Source organism: Prosopis cineraria, unplaced genomic scaffold (assembly GCF_029017545.1).
Source record: "Prosopis cineraria cultivar Desert tree isolate PC_DT_omini unplaced genomic scaffold, ASM2901754v1 PC10, whole genome shotgun sequence".
In the NCBI taxonomy this organism is placed as follows: Eukaryota; Viridiplantae; Streptophyta; class Magnoliopsida; order Fabales; family Fabaceae; genus Prosopis; species Prosopis cineraria.
In genome coordinates, this window is record NW_026555341.1 from 18,112,982 (window position 1) to 18,126,402 (window position 13,421).

The 13,421-nt window shown below is 33.8% G+C and overlaps 1 protein-coding gene across 1 annotated transcript; it reads left to right on the top strand.

The window, feature by feature from the left end:
- Window positions 1-8,114: 8,114 nt before the first annotated feature.
- Window positions 8,115-12,401, top strand: LOC129322913 (uncharacterized). Its single transcript, XM_054969374.1, has 8 exons — window positions 8,115-8,461; window positions 9,278-9,403; window positions 9,504-9,599; window positions 9,878-9,965; window positions 10,635-10,719; window positions 10,875-10,938; window positions 11,022-11,111; window positions 12,121-12,401. The coding sequence occupies exons 2-8, from the start codon at window positions 9,293-9,295 to the stop codon at window positions 12,190-12,192; spliced, it is 606 nt and encodes a 201-aa protein (XP_054825349.1). The 5' UTR covers window positions 8,115-8,461; window positions 9,278-9,292; the 3' UTR covers window positions 12,193-12,401.
- The last annotated feature ends 1,020 nt before the right edge of the window (window positions 12,402-13,421 follow it).

Here is a 13,421-nt window from a genome sequence, read left to right on the forward strand (position 1 = left end):
TGCACCATCACCAAGATTGAATATATAACCACTAGTGGATTTTATCTCTTCTGAATCCGAAATCCAGTTAGCATCACTGTATCCTTCCAATACAGTAGGAAATCTACTATATAATATACCATAATTCATGGTACCTCTCAAATATCTCAAGACTCTCACCAGAGCCTTCCAGTGTTTACTGCCTGGACAGTGGGTATATCTGCTCAATCTGCCTACAACATAAGCTATATCAGGCCTAATAAAGTTCATCAAATGCAACAGACTCCTAATAATCTGTGCATACTCAGATTGAGCAACTGGGTCACCCTTGTGTTTTTTTAATTGCACACTCGAATCATAAGGAGTACTCAGAGGAGCATCTTCAAGATGTCCAAACTTTTGAGAATTTTCTCAACATAATGTTCTTGGAAAGCAAAATTCCATTTTCATTCCTCATGATTTTTACACCCAAGATTACCTTGGCTTCACCCATATCTTTCATATTAAAATTTAAAGAAAGAAAATTTTTTGTTTCATTAACAATACACATACTAGAGCCAAAAATCAGCATATCATCCACATACAAGTATATAATCACACAATCATTATTCACAAACTTTATATAAACACATCTTTCTACTTCAACAGTAGACAATCTACCAATTGTCAAAACTTGATCAAGTTTCTCATGCCATTACTTAGGCACTTGTTTTAAGCCATACAAAGACTTTACAAGTTTACAAACTTTATTTTCTTGCCCAGGAATCACACATCCCTCAGGCTGTTCTATGTAAATTTCTTCTTCCAAATCACCATTTAAAAAAGCAGTTTTAACATCCATTTGATGAACAAAAAGTTTGTAAATTGAAGCCAAAGCAATAAGAACTCTTATAGAAGAGATTCTAGTTACAGGAGAAAATGTGTCAAAATAATCTATATTTTCTTTTTGAGTAAAACCCTTGGCCATAAGCCTTGCTTTATACTTATCAATTGAATCGTCTGGAAAATATTTTTTCTTAAAAATTCATTTACGCCCAATAGCCCTAGCTCCTTGGGGCAAATCTGATAAAACCCAAGTTTTATTTTTCCTTAAAGAATCAATTTCAATTTCCATTGCTTATTTTTAAAATTTGGCATCAGGAGAAGAAATAGCTTCATAAAAATTTAACGGTTCATCTTGTACTAGATAAGTGTAAAAATCATCTCCAAAACTTGTTTTCTTTCCTTTGCCTTTTACTTCTTCTTAAAATCAAATCTTCATTTAAGTTTTGTTCAAACTCTAAATTCTCAATAGGTTTAGAAACATGCTTAATTTTTAAGGAAAAAATATGTTCAAAAAATTCAGCATGCTTAGTCTCTAGAATTGTATTTTGGTCTAAAATATCACTTTTTAAAACTAAAAAATGATATGCTGCACTTTGTTCAGCATACTTAATAAACATATAATTAGAAGTTTTAGAACCAATTTTTCTCTTTCTAGGGTCAGGTAATAAAACTTTTGCAAGACACCCCCACACTTTTAAATATTTTAAATTTGGGGTAAACCCTTTCCATAACTCATAAGGTGTTTTTTTGTTTTCTTATGAGGTATCCTATTTTGTAAAAAACATGCAGACAAAATAGCTTCTCTCCACAAGTTATCAGGGGCAGAAGAACTCACAAGTAAAGCATTCATCATTTCTTTTAATGTTCTATTTTTTCTTTCTGCAACACCATTAGACTCGGGAGAATAAGGAAGTGTTATCTCATGTATAATTCCTTTTTTTTCACAAAAATCATTTAACAAAACATATTCTCCTCCTCTATCCGATCTAACCCTTTTAATTCTTTTGTTTAACTGATTCTCAACCTCTGCTTTATATAAAAGAAATTTTTCAAAAGCCTTATCTTTGTTTCTTAACAAGTATACTTTAGTATATTTTGAAAAATCTTCAATAAAAGTGATATAATATTTTTTACCACATCTAGTCATGGTATGTTTTAAGTCACCTAAATCTGTGTGAATTAAAGATAGTAATTCATATTCTCTTTGACTAGAAAAATGAGGTTTTTTACTTTGTTTAGTTTCTGCACATACTTCACTTTTTCCAAAATCACTGTTTTTAATTTCAGAAAGTAGTCTAAGTTGTCGCATCCTATTTATATAACCTTTACTAGCGTGACCTAGTCTAGCATGCCACAGATCAAAGGAATCAACTATATGAACAGGCATATACTCAAAAGATTCAGTTTTATTCATTTCATCAACATTCAAAACAATCAGTCCCTGATTACAATACCCTTTGCCTACAAACACATTATTTTTTGTCATTACAATCTTGTTAAATTCAAATGACATTTTAACCCCAGCTTTCCTTAAAAGAGCAACTGACACTAAGTTAGCTCTAACTTCAAGCACATGCAGAACATCATTTAGAGCCAGAGTCTTTCTTGATGTGAGTTTTAAGACCACTTTTCCTTTTCCTTGAACTTTAGCAGTTCAGGAATCAGCAAGGTAAATATGGTCTTCCCTTTCCTTTACAGGATTATAGGTAGTAAACATCTCTTGGCTAGCATATATGTGCCTGGTAGCCTTGGAGTCTACCACCCATTTCTTCACATCAGAAATCAAGAGAGCTTGTGACACCACTGCAGCAATGATGTCATCATCACTGTCACCATCTCGTTGTACCAAATTTACATTTGGCTTTTGAGGCTTATCACGGTTTGCTCTCTTCCTACACTATGCTGCATAGTGTCCTGGCTTACCACAGACAAAACAGTCTCCTTTCTTTTTGAAAGAGGGGTTAGAAGCGTTGGGTTTGTAATCAGATTTTCTATTCTTCTTGTCTTTAGTTTTAGAATCATACCTCTTGTTGTGAGGCTTTGTCTCCACCAGGTTGGCTTTGGATGTCATTTCTCTGGTTCGAGCTGCACGTATTGCCTTGCGGTTGGTATCTTCAATGATGATGTGAGTGATCAAGTCAGTCAAGGACAGCTGCTTTTATTTATGTTTTAGCTACTGTTTGTAGTCAGACCATGATTCTGGCAGCTTCTCGATCAGTATCCTAGCAACGAACTCGTCTGGAAGGTTGATGTTTTCAGCATGAAGCTCCTCCAGCAGCTTATGATATTCGTTGATTTGCTCCTTGACATCTTTGTTCTCGATTATCTTCCATTTATAGTAGTTGCCCACAACGAACTTTTGTTTGCCGGCATCCTCAGCAGTGTACTTTGTCACCAGGGACTCCCATATCTTACAAGCTTCCTTGTAGACACAGTAGACATCGAACAAATCATTAGATAAAGTGCTAATGATAGTGTGTCGGCATACCTTATTTGCATGAGTCCATGCAACTCTCTGGGCTTGATCAGTATCAGCAGGAGGCTCGGATTGAGCAAGAGCAGCCGCCACACCATGCATGTCAAGAACGGTGAAGATACGTTCTTGCCAGCGTTTGAAGTTCCGGCTATCAAAGACTTCTATCTTCGATATGTCCGGGAACGGCCTCGGTAGGGGGACGGCAACAACGGCAGGGACGTACTGACCTCCAACCGAACCACTGGGCACACCTTCGGGGGTGACATTCTCAGCACCGTTGGTCGCCATTGGGTTGACTAGTTCTTAAGATTGTTGGTGGCACCGGCAGAAACGTGAACAGCGAGATACGAATTGCTCGAGTCATGCCAGGAAGGACACTGTCCTTAAGAACTATTCCGGCACACCTTCGGACGACCGACAGTTTCCCAGGATTAAACAAGCACCTCCTTGGTGGAACAAGGGAACAGAACAATGGAGACTAAGCACAGACGAACTGAACGTTGAGGGAGGAGAGAACTCAAGAGGCTTGTTAAACTCTGTCTGCACACATGGCTATATATAGCTAAAGGTGGACATGAACGTTGGGGGGTTACCACCGGATTAAAGGCTCGATTACACTGCCATAAAAATCGTTTAAAAGCTTGTCTAGAAACGTTGGGGTTACACAAACGTAAAATGCATTTAACCTCCTGTCTGGAAACTTTAGACAAACGTAAAACGTTGGGAAGAAAAAACGTTTTATTTATTTTGTAAAAATAATTCGGTAAAAAGAACCCATTATCTCTTGGGACTCGCGGGAAAGGGGGCGAATTGGCTGATTTCAACTATAATTGCCCTAAGTTGGCCTGTCTCCTCTTCCAAGCCTATTTTACTAACCCACTTCATTCCTTAATATATATACACTAGGAGAGTCTTTCTTTTAATCAATGTGGGACTTTGACACACACACATTTTGACACACATACAACGTTATCAACCCACCCAATCATGAGAGAGGGTAGATTGCAAAAGGTGGTAACCCGGCCCTTGGTTTGTTTCTTGTACAGTTTTGTTATTGATTATCAATAGCTCTTATCTCCATTAAAAAAAAAAAAAAACACGGAGGGAATGTTTTGTTTATGCGCTGACTCTTTAGAAGGAAGAAACTTGCCACGGAACATCCATTTGAATACAATTGTTTATTTGGAAAATCGAGGAAGAAACTATTCATGTGACTTTTGTTCTGCGCCTCTCAATTCCAGTCTTGTGGTTTGTGATGATATGAGGAAACAGCATATCATATTTCCTTTTAACTAAGCGATACAGCATGGCTTTTCCACTGCCTTAATTGCGCATTAATTGTTGGATTGAGCAATTTATGAAGTTAACGTCTCAACCGAAAATCATCAGCGCACCTGCCAGTGCTTTCTTTATATTTAATATGTTAACATTAAAAAATGGTTTTTCATTATTTAAAAGTTCAAGTAGAAATTTTTTGTTGGTAAAATTAATGGTGTTAGAATTATAAGAGTAGAAATACACATTATAAAATTAAACAATTAAAATGAAAACTTGTATACTTTTGCCTAATTTTATTATCCTATCTATGTTAATAAATTTTAATAGTATTGTCTGTTATTTAAATAATAAGGATCAAATTCAAATTGATAAAATTTAAATTTAAAGGATTAAATTGATAATTAAAATAAATTGGATGAACTAAAAGTTTTATTATTCCTTAATTTGATTGCATAAAAGTATATTAAATATATAAGATTAAATGTGTAAGTCTTACCCTCCATAAATTTAACCTCTCAACTGAAACACATAATGAATGGAAAAGGAGAAAATTAGACATAACGGCTCTAAATATTTTCATTGCCCCTTTCAAAAAATTACAATAGCCCCCTCTTTCAAAAGAAAAAAAATCATTTGCTCCATTAAAAAGTTTATTTAACTCAAAGGATGAATCTACAAATTTAGTAATGAACTATTTTTTAAAAAGTATTTGATAACCTATAGGGTGTTGTAAAATAAAAGAAGAATGACAAAGAGGTCCCAAAGAATCAATTAATTTAAATTAAGTCTCAGGTGCTAAATTTTAAAAATTCACAACTCAATTTTTTAATTTTATAATTCCATTGTGATGAATTTACAACTTATTTTGTAAATTTGAATTCCTAAAATTTAATACTTAAAATTTAAACTAATTAATCTTTTTGATGCTTCTCTATCATTCTCTCTAAAATAAATAATAAACTATAAAAAATGGAGCACTTAATACTTTTCCATTAATGTGAGTAACATTCATTTATTTGTGATGGTCCCCCCACTGGTTCAAGCAATTCATGTTATGAGGTCTGGTGAGTTCTCTTGTTTCTGCAACAGGACCACTGTTATTCTCACAAGCTCCAAATATACCATCAGCATCCAAAGGTGCTAGTTGTTTCTCTTCAGTCCCTGTAACAACATTCTTTTCTAATCCCTTCTTGAACCAAGAATCCGAGATCTTTCCATAATTTTGGTCATTGATATCCGGTTGTTTGGATTAGGATCCAAGATTTTGGACAACAGCCTGCGCATATCTGGTGCAAACCAGTTAGGAAATTCCCATTTTCATCTAATGATAGTATATAGATTTTCTGGTTTCACATCCGGAGTATAGCTAAAAAATTTTGTTAGAAGGCTGAAATAACAAAACATATATGATAATCAAAAAGAAATTAAATCTATACATACATACATATATATATATATATATATATCACTAATATAATATAAATATTTCAATTTGTATATTTATATTCAACTTTACATATAATATATGTGTGTGTGTATTTATTTTTTAAGTTTTGTCATTAATTTTTTATTGTATAAGAATAATTAATTATTATGTTTATGATAAAATTTTTAAAAATTTTCTTTTTAATATAAACTATCATTAAATTTGCTAAAATTTCATCTTGCTCATAAGCATTGAATTTTTTCAATGCATCATTGAGATCTAAAATTTTATTTAATATAAAAAACTCTATCACTTATTTGTTGAGTTTATTATTTAATTTTTTTAATTAATAAATTCTTCATTCAATATATTTTGAAAATTTTATTGCAATGCTTTATAAAATTTGTTAGTAATAGTTTTCATAATTTTTTTTATCAAATGAAAGAAAAATCAAATGATATTAATACTTTTAGAGCAATTATAATATTATTTTATTAAAAATAAGTAGATTTTATGACAACTATATTTTTAAGCTATTATAATAATTGTATTATACATATATAAAAGACTAATGTAAAATTGAAATGAAAATTTTATCTAACATATTAAAATTTTTATAATATGTCAACTTAAAATAATTGATAATATATAACCTCTATATTTTATTAAAAAAATTAAAAAAATTAGGAAGGGCCATGACACTTTTGATCCCCTCTATGCTCAGCCCTGTTCAGATTTGATGACGCACTCCGACGCAAATAATGAAGTTTTGATGGTAGACTAGGGGGAGAGGGTGATGTGATGAGTGTAGGCCTCAATAGACGGACGTTACTTACATGGATGAAAAGGTGCTAGTTGTCTCGTTATTTATAATTTATAATTTATTTTGCATTATTTATAATATAAATTATTAAATATTTTTAAAAAGTAGTTTATAATTAAATTTGTGCTTTTGCCAAACCAAAATCATATCTGTGGAATATTAAATTTCAATAGTTTGACGTCGAGTAATTAACAACTTCAAAAACATTTTCTTAATTGTTTCTTTACTATTACAAAACGGATAAATAAATTTTATTTAATAAAGAACAAAAAATAATGACTGTAAAAATTACAGGCCTTGTTATTTAGTTTTTAATTTTAATAAATGTTTACCTCTAATATAATTTAATAAATCTTTAAAATTATTTTTTTAAAAAATCAATATTTTGAGTAAAAATTTTGTTCCCCTGTCTAATTTTTCTAGGTCTGTCACTGTTCATACTAGAGGGCATTTGGTTTTCCCATGACATGAACTGCATCAATGTATATTACATTTTTTTACAAGCATCAATATATATTACTTTAATCCTCATCAAGAAACATCATCAGCGGTTTTACATATGACGGCTGTATTTTGGATATCCAGTAAAAATGGTCTAATGTGAGAACAATTTTGATCACGCAAGAATAGTGTATTGGGGCATTTCAAATGTCTGCTACAACTTTTGATGAATTCAATAATGAAGTCAGGACTCTGATGGTAGATTTATTTTAAATATTTAAAATTAAACAAATAATTTAACAATTAATATTTATAAATAATTACATACTTGATAAATTTTTTCATTGATTTTTTTAAATGTTTTTGGAATAATTGAAAAATTACATTTAAAAATAAATTAAAAAAATTTTAAGAAATTATTGAAAAATTGACTTGTCATTTAAAATTTATATAAGTTTTTTTTTGATCAAAGAAAAATTTATATAAGTTTAAAGTTATCAAATGTGAAAAAGATCGGGGGGGCAAAATATACAGGTTTAGGTGTGTTCATGAGGTTCGGTTGCCTATTAGAACCCGATGAAATTTTGCCCGGTTCAACCCCTGAAAAAAAAAAAAAAAAACCATTCGATGTAGTTTAGGCATGTTTGGGTAGGGCTGATGTTTGATAGGGCCACGTTACGTGTGAGGAATACTGCCATGGCTTTTCGGCCCCGCCTGATATACATGTTGTGCATGTGTGTGTATACTTTTTTTAATTTTGTTTTGTTTTGTTTTTTAAAGGCAGAGGTAAGGAGGGAGATTTTTATCATTTTACCTTTTACTGAGGTTAACCTTTTGGGTTTACACTTTACACCCTCCTAGCCGGCTAGCCGTAACGTTCCCATTCCAGTCTCTCGCCTCTCAGTCTCGACACGCTCCTCCCCTCTCCTCTCTCGCTCTCGGCAGTCGGCGCCTCTTCCATTCCCGTCGCATCTTCACTCCGATTGCCATCATTCTCGTCGCACACACTCTCCTTCGCCGCCGTCTCGTGCTCTTGCTCGGCTTTGTTTGCTCGTCTCGTGCTCGTTGCCGTGTTCGACTGGTCGCTCGTCTCTGTCTCTTGCTCGTTGCTGTGTTGCCGTGTTCGACTGGTCGTTCATCTCTGTCTCTTGCTCGTCTGTGTTGCCGTGCTTGTCTCTGTCTCTTGTTCAGTTTTAAGTTCGCGGCTGGCCAGGTTTTTTCATTTGTTCTTCATTCTTTATTGTTGTTAGTTGATCATTTGTGCTTTCTGAGTTTCTTCGTCATTCTTTTTAACTTATCTGTTCTTGTTTGTCTCTGCATGTTGTTGCTGGAGCTAGAGAAGCATTACTTTGTAGAGTTTGTTCTTCTTCATTCTTTAATTCTTTAATTTGTGTTTTTTGTTAAATAAAGAATGTGTTTCTATGTTGTGATGAAATCATACTTTAGGTCTAATTTTCAACTCCCTCCTATTTGGATTTATGCTCACAACAGTCAGTGGAAGCAGATTATTTAGCTCTTCCGTGCAAGTTAAGAATCAGTTAAAGCTAGGAGATGTGAACCGCAAAGTTCTTAAGAGATTAGTACATTAGAATTTTTGTTTGATGGCTTTAGCATCGAACTACATTAATATTTGAAATTATTGATTCTTTTCTTAATATTTAGCCCTACCCCTTAGCCCTAGGTCTCTGCACTAACCATTTGCCCAGAAAATTATTTTTGCAAATTCACAACAATTTATCATTAAATTTTTAGGAATGTCATGCTTCCTGTGCCATTGATTGTGTCTGGATAATTGCTAGTTAGTTTCATTTTTCTTCTCCTGATCTAATCTGTTATGTGACTTGACTCGATCATGTATTACTTTTTGTCAGTTTCATCATTCAACTTGATCATCCTAATATTTTGTCTGGCACCAATTGACCATGTCCTTGTCAAGCTTTTGCTGTCACTATCAGGCCTAGTTGTATCCGACTGTCACCTTTATAGTGTACCTAATTATTAACATTGACTACCTCTCCATTTTGTCCAGCCTGGTGTCACATTCATGTTCTACCTCAGTAGAATTGAGCACACATTGCGCTTACCGCCGCATCTTCTTAGCCTTCCAATTCAGGAGTCTATACATAAGGAGCTTGAGAAACTTTTCTTGGATAAGGTTTGATGGGCTGCCATTTTGATTTTCACTTATGAACTGCATTTGTGTAGTTTAATTTATTAAATTTTCAATGCTGATATGGTTGTCTGTGATGATGAAGGTTATTGCAAATTTGGGGCTGTGCATTTCTGTATATGACATTAGATCTATTGAGGGCGGGTTTATCTTCCCTGGTGATGGTGCTGCGACCTATACGGTATATGTTCTTAACTTAAGAACTCCACGTTTGGCCTTGAGCTTTTCATTTTATGCTATAGGTTTAGGTCTTGGTGGTGCATCAAGTTTGTTGTTGGATTGATATTTAGTAAATGATAGCCTGTGCTGATTATTTTGGGCTTACATAAGCATTACGAGGATAGGGAAAAAAAAAAACTGATGTTCAAAAGACAATCAAAATAATACTTTTATATGCAATTAGTTGATAAAAGAAATTAGTTTTTTATGATGTGTTGACTTTGTTCTGATTTTTTGCAGGTTCTGTTTACTTTAATCATGTTCCGTCCATTTGTGGGAGAAATCATTACTGCAAAATTGCTAACTTCTGATGCTGATGGTTTACGCTGTATGCCCAAGATTTTCCTCTATTTCTTCATGGCAATTTTCACCTTAATTGCATGGTTTATTTGTTCTCCAATTTCCTCATTTTTTTTCTCTAGATGCACGCTTCTTTAATTTATATTTTTGCAGAGCAATTTTCACTTCTAACTTGCTCACTCCGGTTAATAACAAAATACAAATGTTATTATTGCTAACCTATCTAGTGGGTACAAAGTACGATATTTGTTTTCATTCTCTTACTCCATCAGCAATCCCTTTCTAAATATGGCATGTTTCTGGCGGGTGATGACTTTTATATAATCTTCACTCTAGCAAAATAAGGTTTTTGTCCTCAACTTCTTCCGTGATATCTGTGATATTTCTTTATTTCTTTATTTGTCAGAGTATAAAAAGATTCTGAATTTAAAAAGAGTGAGTTCTTGTGTGGTTGAAATTCCAGAAGAGTGTCAAAGGCAATAATTAAAATAAGCCTTTGTGTTAAATTAGATCAAATCTAATGTCTATTTTTCCTTCTTTATTTACTTTTTTGCATATCTGACACCTTCAATGTTTCTCACATCATGTAGCTCCTTTTTTTCAAATGTTTGAATCATGTTATTATTTCTGATTGTTCAATGGTCAGTTATTTATTAATAATTCATTCCCAGTTGTAATGTTAACCTCTGTTTGACAGTATCACTTGGATTCTTCGATGACATTTATGTACCAGTGCATCATATGCCCAATCCATCCCATTTTGAGGGTGAAGCAAAAAATAGGTGATGTTGCTTACACAGTTTATCTAAATTTTGAGATGACCTTTAGACCTACTGTGATACGGTGCTTTCAAATAGTCTTCTGTTTTGTTGAGATTAATTCACCTTTTAATCTGAATTTTGAATGCCATACTTATCTGCTTCTATTCAAATTACAGCAATAAAGGCACGTGGTTTTGGGATTTTAATGAACAATCATATCCTATTGATGATACTGACGAGGTTCACTTCTTTCTACTATAATATTCTTTCAACTAAATGCTTGGAATGTAAGAATATGCTAATTGCGAGTTGCAATATCACAGGTCAAATTCCAAGTTCAAAATGTGAGTTACCCTTCAATTCCAGTAGAGCAGCCAAAAGAATCAAAGCCATTTGCCCCTATGGTGGTTACTGTAAGTATTTTATTTAACTTTTATAGTAAGTAACGATAATGATTGATTGATGGAGAAGGGGGGGGGGGGGAAGAGAGAGATATACTGTCTTTGTTTAGACATTTTTTTGCCTTTCTATACGTGGAGTTGTTGGCATATAATTCCCTCTTAGGCTAGCACTTCGGAAAAGGAATACCTTTCCGTTGCATGACAATTTAGATGTGAGATATATATTATATTTCTTTATTACTTAATAACAGCTATTTCTTGTTCTAATAATTTTTATTTATGAACACATCTGACGTTTTATAATTTAGAAGTTACTTTTTCTTTTTAATTTGATTCCATTTCTTCATTACTTTTCGTTTTGCAAACCAAACGAGTTTGAGACAACCTTGGAGAAAGAAAAATTTATAATTTGATGGAGGCTTGGTAGTATGGGATACCAAGTCTCACATTAGGCGGTTTGCGATGCTCCATGGGGTATTTAAATGGGCTGCTTCTCTCACTTCAATAGCCAACTGTTGGGGCAGGTTTCCCCATTTCACATAGGTATATATCAATTAGTATTAGAGCCTCGCTGTCAGTAGTTCCGGAGAGGGTTACCCATAGAGGGTTATGATCGGCAGGAGGCTAAGTTAAGTGCCATGAAGTGCAGCCGTTGAGACATTAGCTTTCCATGGGGGGCCAATTGATGGAGACTTGATAATATGGGATATCTAGTCTGACATTAGGTAATATGGGATGTTCAATGAGATATTTAAGTGTGCTGGTTCTTCCAACTCAACAATTAGCTTTTGGGATAAGGTTCCTCATTCCACATGGGTACTCACCCGTCATAATTACTATTATCTATACTAGCATCTTGAATGCGCGAAAAGTTGTTTTGGCAAAGGCCTTAAATTCTACTAGCAATAAGAGCCATAGGGTAGGGCCCTCTTCGGCAATGCATGTTTTTGAGACTTGGAACTGTGACTTATTGCGTCTTTCATTATGGGAAGCATGGCTTATCAAGTTGTCTATTTTATAGGGTTCATTGGATCATGATGGGCTTGGCCCTGTTTCATGGTGGTATGAGACACAAGAAGTTGAGGACGAATAAACATCAGTTTAAAGCGCTGAAGGCGTCACCAGATGATGAGTTCATTACACGCTCCAAAATTTTGCTAGAAGTGAAGTGGTAGCTGCTTTATGTCAAAAGATTTCATTACTTTGAAAAGGTCTCGCCAAGTACTTCTTGCTTAGTTGTATCTCAACATTGGTGATATACCTTCGTCATTGTCTTTGCCTATAGAAGTATTCCCTTTTTTATATTTCATATGTTAGTTTCCTTGCTTGCATATTAAGCTTATCTGTGCTTTTGGTTCTTTTAGTAAATATTTTATTTTGATTCCATCTGATTAACCATCGTTGGCTACGAAGAGTTTATACTATTATACTTTGTTATTGATTCTCCAATCATACAATGTAATTTATTCGCCAAAGCTTCTTTTTTTTTTTTGTTTTTTTTTTTTTTTTTGAATTAGAGAATGAGGCACTAAAGGTCTAAAGTTATAAACAGGATTGAATGGAGAGCTTAGAATGCCACTAGGCTACAAGGCCATTGGCAAAGCTTCCTTCAAACACAACCAAGCTGCAACTTCCTGCAGAAATATGATCAGGACTTGCTGACACTGCTATTTAATCAAAGCATTAACCCACCTTTTAGATTTTCATTCAAACGAAGAAAATGATGGGAGAAAAAAAAAAAAAAAAGGTTACTGATTTCCCCACATACATGCTAGAGCAACAACTGTGGTACAGGAGGGGATAAAGTTGGATAGGGCCATCGTCTTATCCAACAATTGGTGCACGGCTTGACACATCTGTTCGAAAGAAGCTATCCAAACGAGTTCCATAGCACATCACCATGATAGTTAAAATCTCACAATCCGGCAGCCACACTAGACACCTGCTAATGCAGATGCAGGTCGAGTCAGAAAGGATAACAAGTATGAAGAACTCTACTGACAAATATTTAATATAGCTATATACACAAGGCTTGTATTGAGATTCTTGGTTAAATTAGCATAATCTCTTGAGCCATGCGGTCATTGGTTCAAACAACAGTATTTATTTGTGCATGATATGCTTTTGGGATAACAAATAAATTAAAATTTAATTTAAAGACTAAATTTTGTCACTATAGTGAATTTTTTGGTAAATAAGTGGTGGCACTTGTCAACTCACATGTGATATCATAGATCATGATAGAATGATCTGTTTGTTGTGGGGCTTACTTACTGATAGTTTTGTTTAATAATTAATATATTTAAACGGGTAGTTAGGGTT

Bases quoted from the DNA above. Each gene is read 5' to 3' on its own strand.
- LOC129322913 (XM_054969374.1), top strand. From the start codon at position 9,293: ATGTTCTACCTCAGTAGAATTGAGCACACATTGCGCTTACCGCCGCAT. The intron at 10,939-11,021 runs GTTCACTTCTTT...GCAATATCACAG, and splicing joins CTATTGATGATACTGACGAG to GTCAAATTCCAAGTTCAAAA. The intron at 11,112-12,120 runs GTAAGTATTTTA...TCTATTTTATAG, and splicing joins TTGCCCCTATGGTGGTTACT to GGTTCATTGGATCATGATGG.